The sequence below is a fragment of the Scophthalmus maximus genome, chromosome 7 (genome assembly GCF_022379125.1).
Source record: "Scophthalmus maximus strain ysfricsl-2021 chromosome 7, ASM2237912v1, whole genome shotgun sequence".
Lineage (NCBI taxonomy): Eukaryota > Metazoa > Chordata > Actinopteri > Pleuronectiformes > Scophthalmidae > Scophthalmus > Scophthalmus maximus.
The window spans coordinates 11,451,346-11,477,751 of NC_061521.1; the positions used below are offsets into that span (position 1 = coordinate 11,451,346).

Consider the following 26,406-nt stretch of genomic DNA (forward strand, 5'->3'; position numbering starts at 1 on the left):
CACACAAACGGATGAGTACCAGTTCACAGCTGTTCATTCACCATTCTCTGCTCTTTCACCATTGATTCATTTAAAAAAAAAAAATCCATAGTCATTCATTTGTTCTTTTACTAGATCTTTCAGTTAAAAACAAGTTGAAACGATTTAGTTGCAAAAGAAAGAAAAAACTATATTATCTAGAAAAAAATGTGTGCAAAAAGTACTTTGTTGCCACATTGCAGATAAAAAAAATAACCATGTATTGTTCCTGTTATTGCCAATCAGCTGTTACTGGGTAGTAACAGGCATGCACTTTCATCCAATGATATGATGATCAACAAACTTGGCCCCGCCTTCTGTATTTTTCTCGACAGTGTCGACCAATGGAATCACAGGAATTGCGTTATTGACTTACTTGTCCACCAATAGGCGGCTTCTTCTGGACACATTCACTGCCACCCCTCGAGTGAACGCCAGAGAGTTTTTTGATGGCGACAGGTCTGGTAAGTGGTAAGTTGTCTACTTTGTTTTTCCCGATGAAATGACTCGTTCTAACCTATTTTCCACGCGAGCGTCGTGTCCCCCGAGTCTCCGCGGGGGTCGCGCGGCGCTGTCACGCGTCTGTTCGACGTCGAATCGCAGGTTTGTGCTCGACAGGGTTGGTTGTTTTTTTCCTCTCTGTCGTTGTGACGCTTGTTGTTTTGGTGATAACTATCCCACCCTGCAGGGAAACTAACAACATCCCAGCTCAGTGGGCGAAAGCCGCCGTGCTGTGCGTGTCGACGTCGTCCGGGGGCTTGTGGACGGTTTGGTGTCATTCATTTCGAACGGGGCAGAGAGGTTGCGTCATGCCTCAACTTGTTGACATTCTTTTGTTTACAGTGTTCGACCCGACGGCCTCTCGGAGCCGAGGACACTGCTGCTGCTTTTTGGGGAGTGGGGAACACGACAGACCCGCGTTTCAAAGTGCTACTGTGAAAGTAATACTTTCAAAATGTTTTGAATTAACGGCCTTTTGTCTGTAAATCCGCCTTCGCGAAGTGTAAACGGTGGTTCGTGAGCTCCCGCAGCGACTGTTGGTCGGTTGTAAGGACGCAAATAACCGTTTATTCTTGTCTTTTTTTTTAAACTATGCAATGTTTCTTTTCTATATTCGATCAATTAATTCTACTTTGCACGTCTTTAAAATCAAATAGTTTCCACATGCTCTTGACGTGTTGTTACCGTGCCATTAATGCACCTTCACATTTGTGACCACTTCGCGTTTCTCGGCCTCCACACGCCACTTTTCAACACGAATTCCTGATATTTATCACTTTGGCTACGCAGCTGTGAATGAATGAGCGCCGGTGCGCATGCGCGACATCCTTTTAAGTTTATAAACAAGGCCTTCACGCAGCGCGTCACGTGACCAGCCACAGAGGTTCACTGTCGACTCTGAGACAAAGGAGTCCCCAAAGGCTGCCTACCTTTCTCATCACACTCATCCCCACACATGACATCCCACGCAATGATTGGATTCAGTGTGGGGTTTTATTTATTATTTATTTTGTTATTTATATTCTGTTGTCAGAATTCTTTCACTTTATTTTTGAATTCCATGGATCCGTTCATCATGTCTCAAAGAAACCATAATATTACAATAAAGGAAAAAAGATTTCACATATTACCATTTAGACTGTATGCAATAACAAAATATCCATTTACATTAATTGTGGGTGGGTATTGACTAAGTTTAATTGAAGCAGCCTTGTAAATAGAACTGTGTTCGTGACTTTCGTCGTGACTCCTCTAATTTTGTTATTTTTCAGCTGACGTGGCAGAACACGATGATGGATGCTGAGTAAACTGACCTGTAGTCAGGTTTTTATAAAAGAAAAAAAAGAGGAAACGGCGGGACATTGTGGGAATGGACGAGTCCTTCGATCCCCTCAAGTGTAACGAAGACTTGCCATCCTCACCTGGGTGCCACATGGATTATGGTAAAAATGCTTCACCAGCAAGAGGTCACATTTAAGCAGGCTGAGCTTTTTTCTCCTGTTCATTATGAATATTATTGTTGACCTCTCTTTAGATGACTTGCCCGAGCTGCAGGAGGTGGAGGAGGACCAGAGGGCTCCAGGGTTGTTTCAGGTGGGAGCAGGAGTGTCTCACCAGGAGCTCAGTTGTTCCCCGAGCACCAACTGGCTCGCTGAACTGGCCAACATTGCCACCAGTCCACAGAGTCCTTTGCTGAAGGATGCCCAGCATAAGAGGTATGAACAAATATGTAATAGCATGAAAATCATTCAAGTCTAATGATTGCATACATGTGACATAAACGCAAAGAGATGTTGAAAAAAGCACACAATAACAAGTTAACACTAGTATACCTGGGGGGTATTCCAGAAAGCAGGATTAACCACATGACTGAGAAAGTGTCTTATGGAATGTCCCCTGACAATTTTCAATGTTTACATCATTATGACCAGGATATATCAAAAACATTTTACAGTAAACTTGGCTAACTATTGATTATATAGGATAACATTCAGCTGCATAGATATATGATAAACAATACTCAAAATATGTAATATGTAATGTAATAATTTTTTGTTTGTTTATCATGTAATGTAAGAAAATAATGCTCATGTCTAACAAATGTAGTTGTGTGGTGTAAACCAACTAATTCTATATATTTACACCATTGTCATTATTTTCCAGATCATCTCCAGTCCACATCTTTGGCAACAGTAATAGTTTACATTCCTACGCGCGGCCCCCATTAGCCAGCAGCGCACCCAACCCGTCCAGAGGGCACCTCAGGGAGCGTAGGCGTGTCAGGGTAACCTTTCACTTCCAGATTCAGAAAATCCCAAAATCCCCCACTCTTGTAGAAGCACTGATCATTTTCAAGTGAATTCTTTTTGACATTCAAATTGAAATTCTTTATTTTACTCATGTCATTATATGATGTTTTCTATTACCTACCACAGGCTAGCAGCGAATCGGAGTCTGGAGTTTTCTCAATGTCCTCATCCTTTTCTGATGATGAAGACATGGCCTGGTCTCACTCCTGGCCCTCCACAGCCTGGCATTGCTTCCTGAAAGGTACACACATACACTCATGTATACAGCATATGCTTCCCTGAGTGTACATTTCAAGACTTTTCTAAAAATGTCCTGAAAAGAAAAAAATGGTTTTGCAAGTATGCCTTATAGCTTAAAGGCACAATCCAGTGTAAACATGTACTCCCCATTAGAAGACAATAAAGTCATTCATTTGTAATCTTTGAAAACAAATGTAAATTATAACACATTTTTCAAATATCATCAGGAGAAGAACACAATTTTTTTGGAGTCTGAAAGTCAAGCACTGTAATATTCTTTTATCGGTAATGATAATAAAAAACCCCCGGATATAGCCTTAAACTGCTGATGACAGCTAGACACACAGTCAAGGCTGTAAAGAACAGAAACAGTGGAGATGCTTGTACAATTTTGTGTTCACGAAGAATCCCCTTTTCAATTTTCTGAATCAGGATTAACATGACTTACAAACAATTGTAATGAAATCCTGCTCTCTGGTGTCCAAACAACGACATTGCACCCCTTTCCCAGCATCCTCTTTATCAGCATCAGAACACATCTGCCTTGTCATCACACTGTATTGTTGTGTTGATATTCAGGAACTCGCCTGCGCTTCCATCGTGGTCCTAATGTCGAGTGGCAGGAAGCGGATGAACTCAGGGATTCAGAGGATGACTCAGATGATGAAACCATGATGCCATTCTCCTCATCTCTCAAGGTTAGGCGGCGTAAAGTAACTTGAGCATGTCTTAGAAATATTTCATGGAAATTTGCTATGCTCTGGAAAACCTTCCAGCTATGTAGACCTTATGTTTGATATTGCTGGATTAAAGTGTGGGTGACAGACTTCGCTTGTCTGAAAACTAGACATTACGATGGCTTGGAATGGCCACAAGGTGATGTACAGGCAGAGTACATGAAAGAGTGACAAAACACATTCTTGATGATTTTCAGTGGTGATGTCATTTTTCATAACGGTAACCTTTTGAACTTTTCAGATAATCAGGCACTCATTTTAGTTACGCCAACTTTTCTTCAGTGTTGGGTTCAATTAACGCAACTTCTGGTTGAGTGAAAACTTCTCTTCTGGTTCCTTTTGCTTCATTCACAGAGATATGGATCAGAGGGCCTGAAGCTGGTGAGCCACGAAGAGACGGTGTCTTTTGGCCGGACAGCTCTTAAACTGACCTTTGACCCCGGCTCAGCTGATGGCGGTCTTTTAACAGCAGAGTGCCGACTAGATCACCCATTCTTTGTCAAACATAAAGGTAACATCATTTTTTGTTTCATGTTCAGCATCATATAGAAATATACTCCTAACATACTGCAAATAGACCACAGGTTAAGCATTCTGCATTATGAGAAGAGAGTGTAAGATTAAAACAAAATGTGATATTGGTCTTTTTGTCAATGGAATCCTTCATATAATCTAAGGATTAAGGTTATTTTTGAGTAACTATCTATCTTTTTTGTTTTTAGGGTGGTCTTCCTTTTATCCGAGCCTTACTGTGGTGCACCATGGGATACCTTGCTACGAGATGCAGCTTGGTGATGTGTGCCTGCCACCGAACCACCCAGATGCCATCAACTGTGATGACTCGGTCGTCTTTGACACTTTCAGAAGGTACGTGGCTCTAAATAATGTGATGAAGTTACTAGTTATAAAGTGTGCGTTGCAGAATTTTTAAGTGACAAGATGACATTTTTTGATACTTTTGGGAACAAACAGCAAATGTACGCACGCTACAAAAGCTAAATCAATATCAACACATGTCTCCGTTTTCCTTCCTCTTCTGCAGCTATGATTTCACCCCACTCGATTCCTCAGCAGTGTATGTTCTCAGCAGCATGGCTCGTCAGCGTAGGACCTCCCTGTCCAGCGGAGGTGCGGTCAGTCCAGACTGTGATAAACTCGAGCGCTCCAGCTCCCCACAATCCTCAATTAGCAAATCAAACAGGAGCAACGCCTCAGGGACAGCCAGCGTGGTCACGCCTACAAAATGCAAGCGGCCAATGAATGCCTTCATGCTCTTTGCCAAGAAGTACAGAGTGGAGTACACGCAGATGTATCCTGGGAAGGACAACAGGTGTGCAAAAGTCAATAGGATCTGTTTTATTATTATTATTATTCACACTGTCATGTATATGGCAGCCTGAAGCAGATTCTATCACAGGTCACATCTTAACATGGATCACTGTTAAATGAAAGTGCGCCATACTTAAGGTATGGTCACAGTACATGTCCAGGATATAAACATTTCCTTCATTTCCCATCTACCTCTATTCAGCCCTAAAAGGCGGATGAATTCCAGCATGTGTTTCGCTGAGATCTCCAGTCAGCTCTGACAGTTTCACAGGGCGAGTTTCACCCGTGTTCAACTTTTGACTGATGGGATGTGCTCAGGTGGCCAATAGCAACACTGCTGCACTGTTTCTAAATGTAAACGTTTCTATTCTAGCTTGTTTTTTGACACCATGGCTCCAATGTGGCTAATCAGTTGATATTGAATAGAGACGATCACAAACTGGAAACAGACTATGAGAGAAACCAGCTAACTGGAGATTGTAACAATGCTTGACTTTGTCCATCACGTGGGTCTTAATCGAAGTGACTGAGACAGGGAGTATAATATGACTTTTACAGCAGGCACAGTGTGGAAATATTCCCACGAGGTAATAAACTCATGACATCACAAGAAAAAGCCCCTGCATGCAGCCCCACTCTCGCAGTACACTTGGAAGATGTATGTGTAGATTATAAGTGTTACCTCCAGATGCTGCTTCCTCATCAGAGAAAGTTTACAGATTGTTATCTTTATCAGTAAACAGGTTCCCTTTTTGCATAGGATTTTTGAATCCAAGATAACTCCTATTAGACACTTGCTTTTTTCTTTGACACAAAATCATCCACCTTGTTGTGTCGGTTAACTCGTCCCCTCTAACGGGAAAAGACTGTGATGAAACTCTGCTCTGCACATGTTAAATCAATTTTTTTTCATTTTTCTTTCTCTAAACATATTTTTTATTCATCTAGGTGCTAGGCTCTAAGATGCAATCAAATGTTTCATAGCAAAGAGCTTTAGATTCAGATCTGTTAAAAATGTATGTACATATGTATGCTCATCAATCCTCCATCCTCTACCTCTTGATATTTCCACTCCAGAGCCATTAGTGTCATCTTGGGTGACAAGTGGAAGAAGATGAAGAGTGAGGAGAGGAGGATGTACACCATGGAGGCCAAAGCTCTGGCTGAGGAGCAGAAACGACTCAATCCAGACTGCTGGAAGCGTAAAAGAACCAACTCTGTAAGGACCAAAGTCACACAACTGAGACATGTAGTCACTATTTTGTTTTTACAACACAGATTGTATTCTGACATTTCCTGAAACAATGTTAATTTTATTTACCCCCCCAAATCGGTGTCAATCTGTATATCTTCTTTTCATGTCTTCTCACAGGGTTCCCAGCAGACCTAGTTAACCTCCCAGAATCCCCAGCCACTGGTGTTTTGGCTTGGAGAGGTGCTGGACAGAGTCTGATGGACCGCTTGATGCCTATTCGCTCTCCTGCGTTCTTGATACTCAACTGTGATGCTGAATTCCCTTCCTTTTTTTTTTAACCTTGAAACATTATAGAGAGAAAAAACAGAAGTATGAACTATAAACAAAGCATGTAATCTAGTCACTAACAGTGCATATATTTTCTTATATCTTTTAATGTCAAAGATGTCTTATTCCCCCTGAAATAGGAATGAATCCTCACGTGTATTTCAGGTCATTTCATATTCAAGGTTGGAAAAAAAAATGAGAGCATGTGGTGCTATGCTTTAGTGTAGAAGGAGTGGTAGACAACAACAACAACAGCAACAAGTGGCTATTTATAATTGTAAAAAGGGTAATTTTAGGTAACTTTTCACAACTTTTCATATTGATTATATTTGTAAGATTCAATATATTGCACAGATTGGTAACCCTTTCATACATTTTCTAGTACAGTCTATATTCTGCAGCTCAACTATGGCAAGCAGTTTGTGATACCGCCCTGCCAAGTCTTTAGGGCTATTTCTGCTCAACCACCTAGTGGCCATAGGGTGAGATGGCTGTCAGCATGTGGTGGTGGGTTTACACTCAGTCACAAAGCACTTCAGGCCTTCACTGCAAGTGCTTGTTTCTTTTGCACTTTATATAAATATGTAATCTAATCATATACAGCCATTGTATACAGGTGGAAACCGTTTGTACAATACAGCGAGTGTGGTGATAGCTAGCCATTTGACATAGTCATGGCTCAGTAGCAATGATCTGATTTCAGGTTGCTAAGGAGTTTAAAGTGCTTTGTTCATAATGTACAGGTTTCACAGGCCCAACAACCTCTTGCACAAAATATCCTTGTATCATATTATAAATATTTTTTTTTTAAACTTGCATTTTATCAAAGTGTTTGGTTCTTTTTCTTAAACTGTAAACTGTAACCGCAACCTGCGAGGATGCTTTGCTCTGTGTCCTATCCCATGTTTTTGTCTGCCCTTTATTTTTGAATTATTATTAGATTCCTCCCATGAACAAGTGCGTGTCCTTTTACGACACTCTGAACCAGGCCCATTTTGCCTGAAGCTTTAAGAGCTCTTGATATCCACTGATCTAAATGTCCAACCAGTAAAGCTTGATGTTTCCAGGTAACGACACAGTTAAAGTGTGTTTTATTCTTCTGTTCCCCTGCCGCTGTTCCACATCAAAACCATCATGCACACATGCTAACAAAGCCTCCCAAGTAGCAATTGTACTGTAGGGGGAATACTTACTCCTGGGCTGAATGAAGTTGTTAATTGAATCTCATTCACTTGATCCCAGGTGCCTTCCCCAGGCAATGAGATAGGATCTAAAACAAAAGGAAAATGAAGGAACACATTATCATAAGCTTGTTAATGAAGACAGCGTTTCCAAGGAAGACGTATAATTACAAAAGGAAAGATCCGCCTGATGTCCATACAATTGTAAAGAAATTATTAAAAAAACAACTGGTAATAACATTAAAAATGATTACCACTTTTGAGATCTATAATGACAGCGCTAGGGGGCGCTATCACCCAGTGTTTGTTTTGAGGAACAGCCATTGCCTCTTGATGGGGTGAACGTCTATCATATCAATCGTCTTTTCTGTAAAAGATGACATGATTGACATAGAGAAGACCGTACACGTACATACACAGACTGGTGGCAAACTAAAGGAAAAACCTGACAAATTAACGGAGATACAGGATGATGATGACCCATCCAGAGGGCACCAGGGGTCATGGTCAAAACACCAAATGAGGGAGTGTCAAGTGGAAGAATCGTGCTCCGTGCCTCCAGTCAAGTGACTTGTACAACCAATGATCTGGCCCAACGCCTGACCAAGACACTTGAAGTTGGTTTTCCATTTTAAATTGTGACTCATATATAGTATAGTATATCTGTGGTTCGGGAACATGCTGCAATTGCATACAAGTAGCAGTTTATTTTATTACCACACTGTACATTAAAAAAACATGCCTCCAATGATTTATGGACATTTGGGAAGTTATTATTTGGGTGTTTATGAATATCTTGAGGGAGAAAATGGTTCGTCTGTAAGGATGAGATGCATGGCACCGCACGCCACATGAAATAACAATGATCAACACCCTGCAAGCCTCTCGAGCACAGGAATCTAATTATAGCTCCGTTAACGGGCAACTCCAAAATGATCCGACTTGAATACTTCATGCAACATACGGAGGAATGGAAAGTTGTGTCTGATGCGCTTCTGGTTCAAGACTGTTGCAGGTTCAATTGGAGGACTGCAGAGTATAGTAGCTTTCTGATCAGAAATGAAAAGCAGGATTTTTTCAAATCGTGTCACAGTTTTGTCAATGAAAACCAGGTGTTACTGTCATAAGAGGTGTCTGAACATTACTGTTGAAGCACACGCGCCATTTGTGTTTACTGACGTGATTTTCAGTGGCTGCCAAGACATGCAAAGACCTTACCAAGATGCTTCCACAGCTAACATCAATAAAGGACATATAACAACGCTGTACGGAGGAAGCAATGCTCCATCTTACCTGTGATGAGGTAGATTTCAAAACAGCTTGCATGTATGCATCAGGTTCCTTGCAGAGGCTGCACCTTAATCAAGGCTTCCTAATAAGTGGCAATAAGCTTTAGTCTTTCGCTGAGAGACAGCAGACGCTCTTTGTCTTTGTAAGAGCAAAGTGCTTTTGCCCATGTCTGGCAGTCATCTATAATTGGCACTTTGTTATAGACACGTCTTTGTTTTTTCAGTTTATCTTTTATACCTTTTTTGCTATAATTGTTGCACATTTTGAGAGTGTGATTGATACAGTACTTGTTTTTTGTGTCACAGGGTTCACCAAGTCAAGTCAAAACCTTCAAGACCTTCTGAATACCATGTAGAATATAATTTAATACCGCCAAAATATGAAAGTACAAGGATTAATAAATACGGACCATATGTCTAAGTAGTATTTATTATCACATTTGTTTTCCGTGCTTACAGCAATATATTAAAACAATTCCTAATGATATGACTAATTAAAAATAATGCAACATTTAAATGAATTGCCAAGTTATTTGATCATTTATTAATTATAGTTTACGTATCAATTTTATCTTTTTTAAACAAAAAAAAAGCCAAACATCAGCTGCTTTTAACTTCTGAAATGTGATATCAAATGAAATCAAATAAAGTTTTGGATTGACAGGCACACAAATCAAATCAAGTAATGTGAAGATGTTACATGAGAAAAGTTTATGGTTTTTTTTTCTCTCAATATATTGATACATTTTGTTCATCTTTTAAAATTACCTTATGTTTTTGCTTAAGTTGACATGTGTGAGATTATGATTATGCGGCGACCTCCTGTAACATCAGCGGTGACATTGTTTGCGGCAGGTCAGATTGTTCTGACTGAAACTCCAGGATGAAACTGCCTCCTGTAGCAGCATCCTCTGTCACGACTATCCCACTTCAAATTCATAAGCACTGTCTATCACATCTCCTGACAACCTGCAAACATGCAGACATATTAATTGTTGTAAGCATGACAAAATATTTAAGACTTTTTAAAGACTAATATAGTTTTAGGCTGTTTTGGAGGAAACTAAATTCAATATATATTCAATATAATATAAATAATAGACCTGCAGATACCATTTATATTAATAGATTACTGATCACTTGGTGCTCAGAGATCCTCTTTTGGTGTTCATGTGCATTCGCCACTTGTGCAGGATACAGGAGTCATTTTCAAAAAGTGGGCTGACATTAAGAAGAAGATTGCAGGTAAAAGACAAACAACAGAAGATAAGTGGATTTCTTTTCTGGCAGCTCACTGATACTGTGACATTTTGTGAAGTGCACATCACACAGAAGAGGCGGCAGCAGCAGCGGCAGCAGCAGCAGCGAGTCTGATGCAGTGAGGAAAACACTTGTTTTCCTGATAGGACCAGACACATTTTTTCTTTTTACGTGCTCAACCCAACAAATTACCTACCAGCTCACGCATTGCTGCTGAAGGTGTGTTTTTCCCCTTCTGTCGAATGAAAAACATAGCACAACACAAAAACAGCACATACACAAACATCTTTGCTAAGAATCCCTTATATTTGTGAAAATGTGCGATCGCAAATTTTGCCCTTTGTTTTTTTTTTATAGTGGGAGACGTCTCGTTTTGACCTTTGCACAGACACCACCTTCAATAACCTGGTTATCATAGGCACCATATTCCTTTCCTTCTCCAGCTATATCCTTTCTCACTGCCCACATAACCGTCTGCCTGTTACTCTCTCCCTTGTGCTTCGGAGTCCTAATTGGATGGTGTGTGAACACTGTGAAAGGGGAAAAATCATTCCATTTTCTTGGTCCACAGGTTTCAGGCAACAGTGAACTGAATTGAATAAACCCCTGCTGATAGAATTTGCACTTTGCTCTGACAGCCGAACAACAGAACAGCCAAGAGGACAGAAATCACATGAGAGTCGAACAAAGCTCCAGAGGAGCCGGGGACACCACCGCTGCGTGGCATACTAATCCACACTAATGCTCGTACTGTGGCTGCTGCCCTGGATTACAGCGGTGTGTTAACGTGGACACACACTCGAGCCCGGGCTAAGTCTGGGCTGCGTTGCCTTCCGGGTGACTGGTTTAGTAGTCCAACAGAGAATGCTGTGTCACAACTGCGTGACATAACCTTTTAATACGTCTAAGTAGCGCTGAAAGGATTAATCAATAAACATCCATCAATCGTTCAATCGACAGAAAAATGTGTCGACTGAATTTAATTAGACACATATCAAGCAATGACATGACAGTGCCAACATGCTGACGTTAAGCAGTTTTTCGATGTTTACCACAGCACTGGAAATATTTAAACTTGGACCTGACGATGGTGCCAAATGAAAAGTCGGGGGATTAGAGGGATTCAAATTCATCCTGAGGGGAACACAAACGTGTGCGGCAAATTTCCTTGACAAATCATCCAACAGCTGTTGAGACTTCTTGTTCAAGTCCACATGGCAACCGCGCAAGAAAAGTCAGCGATCATTTAAGTCTCCGTGATACAGTGTGAGGGGAGGAAAGAAGATGTGCAATCCAGCAAATAGTTTGCTTGTGAAAAAAGGAAGATCACTGGTGTCAACTCGTGGCCATCCATTCACTAGTTGGACAGATTCCTGACCAACCATATTTCCATCCCCCGGAGCCATGCCAGCTTCTCCAAGTGATTAGGTGCTGTTTTCCCAGTTTTATATCTTTGTAAATTGAAAAAATCTGATTTTTAGGACTTTTGGTAAGACAAAAACTATTTTTATATGACATTGTGTTGGTCTCCTATATGTGCTGTAAAGGATGAACTGCCCTTATTAACTGGATCAGGTATCAGCCAGAAGTCATCAGTCCAGATCTTTATGTAGTTCTTTACGAATGTTATTGTAAATTTAATTAGTTTGGTCGAGCTGAACAAGATTTCAACCCCCGGTTTAGGAAATAGTCAAAAAGCTAATTGAGGTTAGTGCATTGTGGCGGTGCAAAGCTGTCTAATACGATATAATGACATTTTTTACATGCTTGAAAAGAATGATGGTGTATGAATGGCCCCATTTATAATTATTGTGTGAATAATTGTCACTGTATGTTGAAATTATCCCATTCAACTGCACACGTTAAGTTTTCATTTTATGACTGGTATCAGATACAAGGTACCTAGTGTCAGTTTCACTCTTTGTGGTTTTGGGTTCAGAGAAAGAAAAGGTTGGATTAGTACATCCTTAGAATCTGTGATAGATAAATGATTTATCAAATAAATAGTCATCAAATTAGTCAGTAAAGGAGACAATTTAGTTTCTCCCCTGAAGCCATGGAAATAAAAGAGAGAAGGTTTACAAAAGAGAAAAAAAAACTATATTCCGTGAAAATGGTCATTCAAATGAAATGCAAGGATCTTTTATTACTTCCTCTAAATTAATTGGTTCATATTTTCAAGAAATCATGCTCAGGGTTTAGACTGAGGCTCAAGCCCGTGCACTGACTGAAAACAGTAAACATAATCAGATCCTCATTTCCTGTGTCTACGATATCGAGAGATACAACTCAACCTTTGATAATGTAATTAACGTCTCCCGGAGATCAATAACCCGAGAGTAAACAGCTAATGAGACATCAAGACATGACAGAGAGAGATGGAGGGATGAAAAAGAGAGAGAGTTACGCTCTGGCGACATGCTGGGTGAATGGGAGCTTAGTAAGGATGTTGGTTAGGGAGACCAGCACAACAGGAACTCATTTAGTGATTGTCGACATGTTTTAGGGTGAATTTAAATATTAGAAGAAATCATTGTCATTAACTCACCATTGCATGCTCATCTGCTGGTTGTACTCCTTCTGATTCGTGAATAGTCGGATAACAGCTGTGAAAAAATTGATGGTTAGCATGACCAGAGCTGATAGATGCTGGGTGAAACCCGTGAATCAGGCCCGATGTTATGTTAACATCTGCTATTTGGCATTAAATACAAAGTGCAGCTACGGCTGACTGAAATGTCTTACCTTATTCCTTTTTGTATTTGGTCATAAATTAAGAGAGTGGATGAATTAATGGTGACCCGATGATGGCATTCGAGAAAATGCAAGAGGATCGCCCACGTTATTATAGAATTTATCCTGAGGGGAACTTGGAATTGCAATGTCCGTACAGACACTGCCAGTCTATCTACAGTTGAGATATTTGAAAACTTCACATTGCTGGTGGCATAATAATAATCATGGGATCACCAAAGGCATTAGGATTCATAACCACGAATGTTTTTTATTGTTCTGTTTTTTTGTAACGAATTTTACATTTGAATCCATCCAATAGATGATAAGATATTTTAGTCTCGCCCTAAATTCTCTATCCAAGTGGGAGACGGACTGATGCTTCCATCCATAGAGCCATACCTCATGCAAGTCTCAAAATCCAGCATCGCCGCGAAGGAATCCTGCTCATTGTTTAGTAACATTGCCCACAATTACTGAAACAACCAAAGATTTCTCCCAGTGTCTAACCAGTCGGGTAAAAATGTGAATAAGCCTCATCAAATCACGGTCCTATCACTCAACCGTAGCAACAAAGTGCAGCATTGTTCTGCATCCGTTCCACATGCACATACCGCAGTGCCAAAGTCGAAGGTGAACACTACCTTGGCAGTCGGCTTGTGCTACACACTGTCATAATGAGTGAGAATTATTTCGTGCCAATAATAGAAGAAGGGAAGCAAACAATGCGTTGGGTACAGACACCTTATTATTATTGAATCTTTGGAGACATCAGTGAGATCATATAAGGAGCTGCTCTAATCCTGCCCTCGGTATATGAGCAAATCCCTGATATCACGTCTGCCCATCATGCTTGTAATACACTGGTCCTCCAAAACACTGTCTACAGTCTGCCCCCCCCCCCCCCCCCCCACACTAATGGTTTGAGTCAAGAAATGACCGAGTGATAATGATTCACGGATTATTTTTCTCTGTTTATTAGTAGTTTGTTGTATAGAATGTAAGAAAATACAGAAATTCTCTAAAGCCCAGGGTGATGTCTTCAAGTTGTCATGTTTTGTTTTTGTGTTTTGACAGCCCAACGGTCCATAACACAAAGAGATTCAATTTACTGCAGCAGACAAAGAGGCGCAGGACACAATGGAGAGGCTGTGACAAGGGAATTTGCTGCTACCAAAGAAGATCATCTTTTGGTCAATCGCCTAATTGCTTTAGCTCTGCTGGAAACTACCGACTTGTTTCTGCGAAGGGCGCCGTGTGACACGAGGATAGACGTTTAATTCTAGAGGGGCCCGATTCAATAAAACGGATCCATGAACCTCGCCTCTGATCGCCTCTGAGACATTTATGCCCCGTCTAATGATGCCATGATCACGGCACACGCTGAGTTTGTCTGCAGCCAACACACGTACACCGATATCCCTCTTATTGGTCATTTAACAAGCTGTAAGGTTGTTAGCATTAAGCCGGACTTGTTGGTGTAATGATGTAATGTTGAAGAAACATCAGGTATTATACTTTGTTTCATATTTTTATAGATAACAAGTGATTGAGCCATTGAAAACAAGATAGATTTGCAGTAGCATGTTCCTGTTGGCATGTCTGCTCTTCATCCCCTCTCCAGTGTGAAATTAGACAGGCGAGCTTTAACAGACCTCAGATGTCATCTGTCAACGTCACCGCTCTCTCTTCAACTAAATCTTTTGATGACAGCCCACTTCAAAACATTAATACTCACCCTCCTCGTTATTGAATATTTCACCGCAAGCGGCTCTTCATCTTATTACTCAATTTGTCTAGAGGTGGCAGACGGAAAAAATGGAACTTGTTACATACGGGGGATGGACACATTAAGAGCAGCGCCTGTATATAGTGATCCCATCTAACATTTTTGGCGCTGAAATGAATACTATCTATGTTAAGAATATGGCATATCAGAGAGGGATACAGCAGGTTCATTTCTGATGATGTTTTCTTGATAATTATGCAATACAGTCCCCAAAAGGACAAAAACGGAATCACTAAAACCAATAAAGCAATCTAAAATAACAGAGCAGGTTATTCGAGCAGTATCTAATGCACATTTTCCCAGAGCCCAATGTGACAAAATTGCTTGTTTCATCTCACCAACACAAAGTGGAGTGTGTAACATCGTGCGAGTTTCTGTTCCTTCAGCACTTCCTGTTGTGGTCTTTTACTTCACTACTCCCCCGCCTCTGCTCAATTCTTTCAGTGTTATTGTTCTCTGCCAGATTGTCATTAATACCGTTTTCTTTATGCGCTTTCATTTTTTCCCTTTTCCTATTTTGCCTCTATGAATGACCTATTGTTTGATTATCTGGTTCTGGGTTTTGACTGCTTTGTTATGTTTTGATTTTTTTTTGTGTATACGACTTTTTGCAATGCCAGAAAGGAGTTTTTCTCTTTTAACCAACATCTGTTGGGCCGTGAATTCTCTGATTCTAAGTCTCAGTACCTTGCCATTGTCACAAAATGCAGCAAAATAACTTACTCGAAAAGCCCGTTGGTGTGAACTAGTCTGACCTGGACAATCTCCTGCTGCGTTCGTCATATTTGAAAGGCACACTCCGGGCCCAATGTTCCAGACATTTTCCAAATTCGTGTCCAAAAATGGCTGAACAGAAAAAACCTGAACCAAAATTATGAACCAAAATAAGATTGTAAATCAGCCACAGACCTCAATACCTGTGTCAGTCACTCTAAATTTTTTTCCGAATCCTTTGCAGAAAACTGACGTGGACAGGTCTTGTCACACTTGACATCCGGGAGATGGATGACAGCGGAGACACTGTGCGGTAGCTGCTGTCACCTGTAGACCACAGCCCACTGGACAGATAGCCTCTGACCCTACGTGCCCATGATGGATGGCACTGTCACCGGTCAAAATGTCCTCACAACCACGGTTTGGGGACCAAAATTGGCCCCTCAAAAACTACAGACAGGCAAGCGCACCCACACACACACGCGCAATGAGGTGATTCTATGTTGACTGCCTTCCCAACACACTAAATGTATTTAATAAAGAGAAGAAAAAGGGACAGAAAGAGACGCTGGAAGTACAGAAGGTGACATTAATTGAGAAAAGTAAAGGTGAGAAAAAGAGACACAGAGAGAGCTGTCATGGCAACGCGCTAAAAATGACAAAGCAACAGTTAATTACCACCTCCACCCACAGGTATGATGCATACATAATGGGGAAGTTGACAGGACACCTGCTACAAGACCTCAGCTAGTTATCACCTGCGGGTATTTCTGGAGCGCCGTGTGTCTCTCAGCACATTCAGAACATAAGGAAAATGTGAAAGTGTGAGGGGAAATACCGAGAGAACTGCTGCCATAACTGTCAAAGACGCGGCCTGACGCGCGGCCTCTGCAGGATTTTCCAGAGACCATTTGGAGATGCCGGTTGTGCTATGATCGCTTGCTGGATGGTTTACGATCTGCATGCAAGATGTTCCAGAGTTCCCCAAAGACCTGAACAGCCTCGTGAAGTGGTAAAGATGGCACCCGATAATTTAATAATATAGTGGGATCGTTGCACTATTTTCGCACTACATGTACGTCACTATTTGCTGCTGTGTTGCAGGTCTGCTGTGATGCACCAACTGAGGCACTTAACTGTTTCATTAGCCCATTAATCACTGTGCCTTGTCAGCGGCATGTCCTCAGATTCCAATGAGCCACTATTCAGACAAACTGACGTTTGTCCAAGACGGTTAAGAGCTGTAGTATCAGTGCAGCTGGCTTGATAAAAGGCCGTAATTGACCTGCCTCCTTGAAGTGACCTGACGTTGAGAAAAATGCGGACAAGGCAACTCCCAGCTGCATCAAGGAGCAGGTTGCATCAGGTTTTTTTACTCTGCACAATGGACTTTAGGCTCAAAGAGGAAGATTTCCACGTGTATGTTCAAATCACTGCGAGATACCACACAAAGCAATCAGCCCGAATGGCCTAAGAATTAAAGGAACAACTTTTTTACGCACTTTTGTTTGTCTCAGGGAAGCGAAATTGAATCTTTCTGCGGCACGACTGTGCGCTTCAAACTGCTGCTTGCTTCCCGAGTACAGCTAGAAAAACCTTAAACGGTAAGAATCCGGCAAATCAGACAGAGAACGACAACTCAGCATCGGCCAGCAAGTACAACGCGGCCGTAATATGTTCTGGCCACAGTTTCATTTGAGGAAAACTAATTCAGGATTTATAAACTGTATTTATTCCATGTTCAGACACATCTGAAGTAAGAGCTGTGGACTACACCGCTCCTCACTCATTGTGTCAAACCAGTGCTTGACAACTCTTACTGTAAATTACTTTTCTGATAGACCCTATATAAGCAATGTCACGGTGCTAAGCAAGATGAAATTCACCCATCAGTGCAGACTCTTCAAAGATCGCCTTGATCTTTTTTTTGCTCTCAGGGTGACCAGATATATTTTACATAGAGGTTTTCCATCATGAGCAGCTGAATGAGGTGATTCTTCAATCTAGGTCAGGAAACCGAAGATGAAAAATGACAGGAACACACTGCAGGCCGTGCCCCCACCCCCCTTCCTCTGATGAAGACGTAACAGCCCAAACATTTGCGCGATTGAAATCTGTAAATGAATCAGCGCGCTCCAGTCCTCTCTCATCTCCTCTCTTGCATTTCACATATTATGTAAATAAGGTAGAGTGTTGATCCATGATCTGTCGGACCGTTCTGTCCTCCTTCAGCCGCGGACACGAAGAGAAACATTTAAACATGCCTTTAAAATACTGACAGGGTGAAGAAAATACATTTTTATTAGTACTTTTAAATAATATTAAGAAATTGACCGAGTGAACACCACCTGTAGCTTCAGTATCTAAAGCTGTTAGGTTCTGCTAGAAATGGTTTTCGCCCTCAGTCGCCAAGTGCTTGCTCATTGTGGGAACTGTTGGGTTTCTCTGTACTGTTGCAAGTTCTCGACTTTACCATGTAAAGTGCCTTGAAATAATGTATGTTGTGATTTGGCACGACAACAAATAAAATGTAATTGAATGAAAAGGAACTGGCTATGATTCAGATGAGATGTTTGCCTTGGATGCTCCATATATGCTAATTTATGAAGTCCACAATAATGAACCGCTATCCTTTTTACAGGACTATTTGTTCTATAATGATATAATCCATGTTTTATATGCTATAATTCATCTCATTTTTCTTCCCACACACCTTTCTGTTAGCTCAAAATTAAATACACGGTTCCCTTTTAAATTCAATTTGAAGATTTTTCGGGGCACTATGTGCAAGGCTGGTACATGGATGTCTAAAGAAAACTGCACACAATTGTACCCACTAGAGGCAGAGGACAATTCTACCTACCCCTTCTGTTCCATTCTCTGGCTTTAAGGAGGAGGGTGAAAGATGAAACAGCGGCATCGCCTGCACTCGGGGAAACAAGATCGTCTTTGCCAAGAAACTGAGCTTAGGCCGCAGATGACAGTTACACTCTGGGGAAGAGAGAGACGGGAAAAGTTAGAGGGATCAGAGACAGACGAGGAGACCGTATGGACGCCCTTGCTTGTTATCTGATTCTTACCCTCTGCTATTATCACTATCACAGTTATTTGCGGAGGTAATCGGTGTCATTTTGGGAGGACGATACGACTGGTGTTTTTTGAAAGGCAGAACACAGTACAGTGGCCTCATCTCACCTCACCCAGGCACATGAATCCATCCAGCTCCGAGGTTCATCTCTGAACACGTGACTTTCTGGCCAGCTGAAGCAGCGAAGAGAACTCTAACGCGAGCTAATAATCACCATTCCCTCCCAACAGATGGAGCGACATGTCTGGACTTTCACACTTCCAATAGGTGGTGATCAGTGTAATGAGTGGGACTAAAAGAGACTGTCAAGAGTTTGCAGGGTTTGGGTAATCTGCTGAGGAAGTCTATAAAGTTAATCTTTATAGACAACTGATGGACTATCCTCTGAGTCCAATAGTTTAAGGCCAGAGATAAAAGGAGGGCAAACGTCCTCAGTGGAAATCAACTCTCTTTAAATCTCCAAGCAAAAAGTTTTCAGGAAATATAAAGCGTCGTCCTCAGGGAGACTAAAGATGTCGGGATTATGGAGTTTCTGTCTAGCTTGGTTCACTTCCTGGTCTTTGTTTGGATTGTGTGTGTGTGTGTGTGTGTGTGTGTGTGTTCCTGTCCCCGCTCTGCCTCTCTCCTCTGAAAGTGTGTGCTGCTGGCTGGAGGTGACCTCCGGATCCTGCTTCCTTCCAATTTTCTCCTCCATGTACCTGTTCCTCATTCTGCAAGCATCTGCTCACTTACCTGCAGTACGTGAGCACTGGTCCGATCACCACCTCCATGCCAGGACGTCGCCTCACTTCGTGGTGTTGTTGCTTCGGCCGAACCTCGCCAGACTTGTTACCTTTTTTGAAATTGTATTTTTTGGCCGCTTGTCCTCATCCTGTCTCTGGATCGCCCCCCCCCCCCCCCCCCAGCCCCTTTTCAAATTCCTTCAACCAACTAAAAACACAATCTTCAACCAATTCAACATAGCCAAAGCTGATAAAAGCCATCAGCAGCCGTTGCTCTTCCAGCCACCGAAACAATTCAAACTACAATTAATTTATTATGTCTGTCTCAGCGTGAAATAATAAAATCAAACATTTAAAAATAATTACTAGTAATAATCAAGTTTTAATCTTGGATTCAATTTGAAAAGAAACACAATCTAAATCTAATAATTTTGTATTTTGGGTTTGTAATTATAAACAAAAAAGGGGAACAATTAATATAAAACTATTTTTTTACGGTGGCCCCCGAGGGTCAAAACACAGGAACTTTTCATGTCAAGTCAATTCAGGGTTTATCCAGTGGATGTGCTGAGGTGGGTTGGTGCTCCAGGGACGCCCTAAACTCTGCCTGCTGTCAGGTAACTGTTGACGCTCTGGGTGGGTGTTGAAGTTGACTAGAATGGTCATCCCCGAGTCCCCCGGCTGGCTGGACAGGCCACCTGCTGAAACAAAGACCATGTTTGTGCTTTAAGAGTCAAACACAGGGTACAGACGCTCAGGTCAGACAGCCCTTCTGATGTCACTTTTTGAGTCCTACTGTGATCCCTCTCAGTGCGCCCTCTGGGTTCAACGGGACATTTTAATGTCATGATAGGCTGAAATCCCAAATTGCACCAGATGAATGTTGACATAAAATATCAAACTCACTTCTTTTAAATTCGAGCAAGGAACAGAAACAGGAAAGGACATTGGACTGTCGCCAAGGACTTTGGTTTGTGTCAAATCACAAAGGAGAAGTGTTGACACTTTTTATAATTTGAAATGCGGTTGTGTTTCTGTTTTGACCCTCATGGGCACAGTACTTTTTACTGTTTCTGCTTTTTAAAACAAAAACAAAATAATCCTCATTAGCCAGTAATTAAGTCAGTAATGGGTCGGATGGAATCACAATTTAATAAAAAATGTGAAATATAGAAAGGTTTTAAATTCTTTACAGCAGTTGGGTATCTCATGTGCTGGAGTGCAGCCAAACCAATGGAAAACATATCGATGTCTTAATAAGTTCTGACTGCGGTGAATAGAGCTGTGCTGTGGATTTATGTATCATAACAGAGTTGTGATATTTGGCGCCTAGGCTCTGCAGCTTGGCAGTGGCAAACCTCAGCTGTTTAGATCTAATTATGATATGAAGAATATCACAATTATATCAACAGCAACATCAAGAGACCCACAGTCTAAGAGCCAAAAACAATCAAAAGACAAATCAGTGCAGCCAGTTTTGTATATTCAGCCTACACATGGCAGAACTTCACAATACTTCATAATACACGAGGGCAAATCCTTTGACTAGACCTGTGCTGCTAAGAAACACTAAATGAATTATAGTTCAGGGTGCACAGGACATTTAGAGACAAAACTTTATGTACGTATTTCATGTATTCTTCACAATAAATAGTACTTGAGAAGTAGTTGTGGGCCACATTCTACACTAAATTTGCACCGATGTGTTTTGTAAATACACCGCAATGACCCAGACATTGATTTATTATCTTAAACACAAAAGAGTAAAAAAGATTATCAAAACAATGTATGCACCTGCCAATGCACATGAAATTAAATATTTTAATGGCAAGCAGCAAAAATTGTCCACTTAGCAACTATCCAGTTTTTCTGGGAAAGCCAGTTACACTGCCTCTTGAAAAACACCAGGGACCTTTCAATAGCTTGTTTAAAACAAAATTCAACTGACATGTTACAGAAACCGGTGATATTGAACTGGATTATTTCAAACTCTGGGATCTGTCAGGAGGATTCACAGATACATAATTACTCTTCCTTTTCTACCACCATGTGAGCGGTGATAGCAGCTTTACTAGGCAGATGTTGAGGCCACAAAGAGCTGGTCCTTCAGAAGAGGCTGTATAAAAGGCCAGCCAAAGATTTTAAAGGGCGATACCACCCAATATGAATGTATCATCGTCTTGCCGTTAAGATCAAAACAGAATAAATCAATAAATGTCTGACAGAACTAGTAACCGTTTATGTAGTATTGCAATTGTCTTGTAGCAAACTTTGGGTTTATCACTCAGAAGTATGCATATTAATGCATATATATATAAGATATTTCAACACAATCTACTTAGATGCACAGTGCATTTTTAAAAAAAGGAAATAAATGCTTTTTTAATAATTTAAGAAACTCCCACCGGAAAGGAAACCAATAACAGTGCAGGGTACTCTCCGAACAACTGTGGGCGCTGGATGTTATTTTTATTTTTACTCCAGACTTTCAACTCCTCTTGTACCTGTGTTACCTCCTAAAAAAACCATTCATGTCGAGCCACAGCTCAGAACATCTTAGCAGTTGCTAAATACCAGCAAAACACTTCCCAGCAGCATCAGCAGAAATAGCTTCTGCGAGATGAATGTTGTTTTTATCTCTGCCGTTGGATTATCGCAATGATTAGCCTATGCAGGTGGTCGAACGCAAAGCCATCAATTTGCTCCTGCTTCTCTACGTCGTCGAGAGGTCTCTGCTGTAGACTTCATAATGTGCTGTGGCTCACTCTGCCTGTCTCCTCCCTTACCAGCCTCACCAGGCTATACGCAGCCGTAGTTATTAATGTGAACGGTACAACAATGCATCACCACAGAGCTAATACGGAGGTGTGGGTTTGCAATGGGCCGTAGCAACACTGCGGAGCCTAGAATTAATGATGACAACAACCTCAAACCTGGGGCACAGTAAGGGGACCATAATATACTTTTTGCCACATGACAAATAGGAGATGGAGAACCTGCCTCAAAGTAGATCTGGGTGCTACAGGACTAACACACCGTCCATCCAAGAGAAATGAAATCTCATTGGGAAGGTTGTGGAATGTAATGCCTTTACATTACTATAGACAGGCAGTTTTATAGCCCTGAGCCCAGAGACATATAGATATCATTAAGTACACCCATAGCCCTGATTAGGTGACTGCATTCACCGAAATGGCAGGGGGGTAATGAGATAACCAGGAAGTGCCGTGTCACACCAAGAAGTTGGGACAGTACTTATTGTCAACGGAAAAAAAAGCAAATTATTGAGCTCTGAATAAACATGGCAGGACAAAAATTCAACACTTACTGAGTATTTATATCTACAGTATACTTGTGTCTGCAGTCACGTTCACATGTGATGAATGGAGCACTGGTATCATCACAATTTTGTGTGCTCTGTCCTCATCATCATTGATAATGAATCAATTGCAACATAAAATCATTTTACACTTTGACAGGAGAGAAAATCATTTAAAGTCCCACGAGCGGGGGCAAATAATGATAAACCAAGCAGTGGGTTTGTGGCTGTGGCCGACAAGAACTGAACACGGTGCAACTTTCGAAAATACACTGCACATAATATCCATTCTTAAGCTTCTGAGTTTTGATGTAATTAATCATTATGTGGAAATCAGCATAGAATATGCATGGATAGAGGTCTACAGACTGCAGAATGTGCATATTAAAAAAAATTTAAACATGCTGATATCTTATACTAAATATCTTTATCTGTCTGAGCCTCAAAATTCCAATCTTCATCTGTTTTTTTTCTGTTACTGTGCATAATGAGATAAAACGGCTCAGCTTTGGAGAGTCCGTGGGACTGAGATCATTACCCTGTTGATTAATGTATGTGCTGTACCTATTTAAAAGCAAGCGTCGTTATAGTTTTCACACGGGCTTAATTCCAACAATTATTTCAAATTCAGGCCCAAAAGACTGCAGGGAATGTCATCCTCTCAGTGCAGCAACATACAGCTGGATAAATAAAGGAGCGCAGGTGTGCAGAGAAAGTAAAGAGTCACGCATCTTAAGGTGAAGGGAAGGAAGCCATTCAAGTCATGTTTCCGGCATGGAATTAAATGGAAGTTTTATCTATAGTCACAAAAAGAGTAACATGTTATACACCAAAGACAGGTGGAGGACTTGACTGCCACTCAAGTAATGTCATTAAACCTGCATCAAACGAAAGCATCAAATTCCTGGAAAAGATACAAAGCCCTCTTTGGGGACCAGGTGCTGGGAAATGCTGAGAGTCATGGGAAGGACCAATAAGAGGTCCTGCTCCCAGAGAATCTCATCCACTAATGGCTGACCCCTGTGACCTTTCTACGTCACTCAAGGACGTCCTTACATTCACACAGACTCTCACTTCATGCTACACACAGAGGAATGTGAGGAAGAAGTCGTTATTTGATCTTTATTTAAATCTCGGCGATTTCTTCTATGAGTGCAAATCGTTCTACTCCGAGAGCTTCAGTCAAATCAGAGCGCGCCAAAAAAAAAAAAAAAAAGTTACGAACTTTTCTCTCTGGTGCATAACGCCACATCGTTGTTCATACAGACACTGTCATCCTTTTCCACGGAGCGCCAAAAAGAGGTCAATAAAAAGACTGCTCAGACAGGCAGTCCGACACATGAATGGGCAGAGGCTGAAGGCTCTGCTGTTTCATGAAAAAATAATACTTTTGAAGACACTTCCGCTTTCCATCACAGTCTCCTGACTGGGATTGGCTCCAGGCCCCCCGGGACACTAAGGTTAAAGCAGTATAGATAATGGAGGGATGTAGATTGAGTATATTTTGTTCAAGCTGCAGACTGGATAATGTCTTTAGGGTTCGGTGAATTGGAACGAGTTACAGAACATTTTCAGAATATAACTGTATTTCCGTATCTGGATCATTTTTCTTTTAATGCTCGCAAATTAGTATGGTGTGACAAGTCCTTAGATAAAATGAACTTGTGAAAAAAACATCCACCTTAACATATGATTATGTCTCAAGCAAGCTGACACATTGTCTTGGCCTGCGATGCTTATAAATCACACAATGCAGACCCAAACCCTCCGCGGTATTATGCAGATATAATATCTGTTAGATAAATATGGATGAGGGTATCAAAGATATGAGATATAAACAGATGAATGTGGGTTGATAAACGGAATACAGGAACTGATTTACATGTGGCTGAATGCGGGCAGCAGGCAGGGCGTCCTGATTTTGTTGCTAGAAGCAATAAATCTACTTCAAAGAAGGTGGAGAAACCTACTGTTCGTTCCACGTAATCAAGTCGTTGGTAAAACATTATTCAGGTAGTAAAGTGGGATCCAAACAGGTGTACTTTGATGTGCGGAGATACAATAAAAGAGTGGAGCGCTTTCCAGCGACAACTTCAAATTGCGTCTTTATGGATTATTTTGTGCATTTTGGCCATGAACGAGCAGTTTCCATAAACCGATATCAGCCTCAAAACAGCTTCTACTGCCGGAGAAGTACTAGATGGGAAAGCCACAGCTCACAACAACACTCAAGGGTGAGATGGTGAGACATTTGCACTTGATTGGCAGTTTATCATTTATCATGTTGGAGCACCCAGCGGAAACAAATTCAGGCTGATGCAAAGTCCTGCAATAAATCCGACCTTCATAAAGGTTTACCCTGGTTATACTCTGCTTTCTTTTTTTATCTTGTCGTCTGCCAGTGAATGAAGGCAAGACCAATCGGAGAGGAGGTTCACGGGAAAATAATGCGTGGAAATACATGCATCTTATTGGCTGACAGGCCTCTATACATTTATGTCTTAGGTCAATTTCAGAGCAGGACATATTACAGTTAAAAAAAATGATCTTGGACTATTTGCAAACAATGTAGAGGTGATCTGAGGTGTTACATAATTCATTTCCCCATGCTGTACGTAAAAAATTCACACAATAACTATTGTATTGATTAACCATCATTTATAAATAATAGTTGTTGTAAAGTGTCAAAAACAGCCCGTAGTGCGAAAAAGTAAGCCACAGACAATCAGCAGCATCTGTCTGAGACACAGCAGAAAGAAAAGTTATTACCGCCAGGTTCAGCTCGATACGTGACCCGAGGCGGGAGCAGAAATAACTACGCAAACAAGCTGTGGGTGTGTGTGCAAACATTTCCTGAGCCCGGTGGTGGAGGAACGGGAGGAGAGACGACAAGCACTGGAAGACAAACGCAGTGATCGATCGGCACATTGGCAGCTGTGATCGTCTCGGCACCGCGGATCAGAAAGAGATGCTCCACTCCGGCTAACACACTCAACAATCTCTTCCTCTGACACGGACGTTACTTCTTGGAGATGTTTGCACTAAGCCGGCAAAACGGCAAAACGACGTAAAATCCATTTTTATACCCACCTCTCAGGTTTGCTTCCATTTATTGTGTCAATTCCAGATGAATCCTGAGAACCAGGAGCGTAGGGCTACATGTGTTAAATTTCAAAAAGTTTGATTTATTAAGACAGTATGTATTGAGTCATCCATTAATGACTCAATACATATTGATTCAACACAGTTTGGTTTTACGTTCCTATTTAATACAAGGAGCCGTCGATTTCATAATGTCTATTTCTGCGTATCGTGTCATTTGTGTTTTCTTCCCCAATAACGTAACTTATGAATGTCATGCTTATTACCAGCCCGCTCTCTTTATTGGGGTTTGAGATGCATTAAAGATGAGATGTATTAAACATAGCTCAGCCGGACAGTATTAAGTTTTAAGGTACAAACTAAATCAAGAGTGACTGTGATATTAGGCTCGTATAATCTTCATAAGATGTGTTTTTTAAAACACATCATCAAGTATTTATGTTAATATATAGTTTTAATACTCGTATGAATCGCCAAATGATGGTTTCAAACGTAGATCACCCTAAATGTCAGCAGCTGAAGTAGATGAATCGCCTCTATATTTGAGGTTATA

At 41.1% G+C, this 26,406-nt stretch overlaps 1 protein-coding gene and 1 long non-coding RNA gene across 6 annotated transcripts; one reads left to right on the forward strand and one right to left on the reverse strand.

Moving 5' to 3' along the window:
- Positions 1 to 349: 349 nt before the first annotated feature.
- Positions 350 to 7,472, forward strand: hbp1 (HMG-box transcription factor 1). Of its 3 annotated transcripts, none has more exons than XM_035642717.2 (11): positions 350 to 489; positions 1,791 to 1,961; positions 2,054 to 2,234; positions 2,683 to 2,803; positions 2,955 to 3,069; positions 3,648 to 3,766; positions 4,160 to 4,316; positions 4,528 to 4,672; positions 4,848 to 5,135; positions 6,212 to 6,353; positions 6,507 to 7,472. In XM_035642717.2, exons 2-11 carry the CDS (start codon positions 1,889 to 1,891, stop codon positions 6,522 to 6,524), a joined length of 1,359 nt encoding a protein of 452 aa, XP_035498610.1. In that variant the 5' UTR covers positions 350 to 489; positions 1,791 to 1,888; the 3' UTR covers positions 6,525 to 7,472. The 3 variants fall into 3 exon arrangements, with proteins under 3 accessions (XP_035498610.1, XP_035498612.1, XP_035498611.1); XM_035642719.2 differs by having other exon boundaries at positions 460 to 482; XM_035642718.2 differs by lacking the exon at positions 350 to 489 and adding an exon at positions 717 to 959.
- Positions 7,473 to 7,847: 375 nt separating this feature from the next.
- LOC118315443 lies at positions 7,848 to 19,575 on the reverse strand. 3 transcript variants are annotated; one of them, XR_004794851.2, is made up of 4 exons: positions 18,818 to 19,575; positions 18,486 to 18,613; positions 12,935 to 12,992; positions 7,848 to 10,095 (listed from the first exon to the last, which is right to left on the reverse strand). It is a non-coding gene; the product is annotated as an uncharacterized LOC118315443 (long non-coding RNA). The 3 variants fall into 3 exon arrangements; XR_004794852.2 differs by having other exon boundaries at positions 7,848 to 8,204; positions 18,486 to 19,575; XR_004794850.2 differs by having other exon boundaries at positions 18,486 to 19,575.
- Positions 19,576 to 26,406: the final 6,831 nt, after the last annotated feature.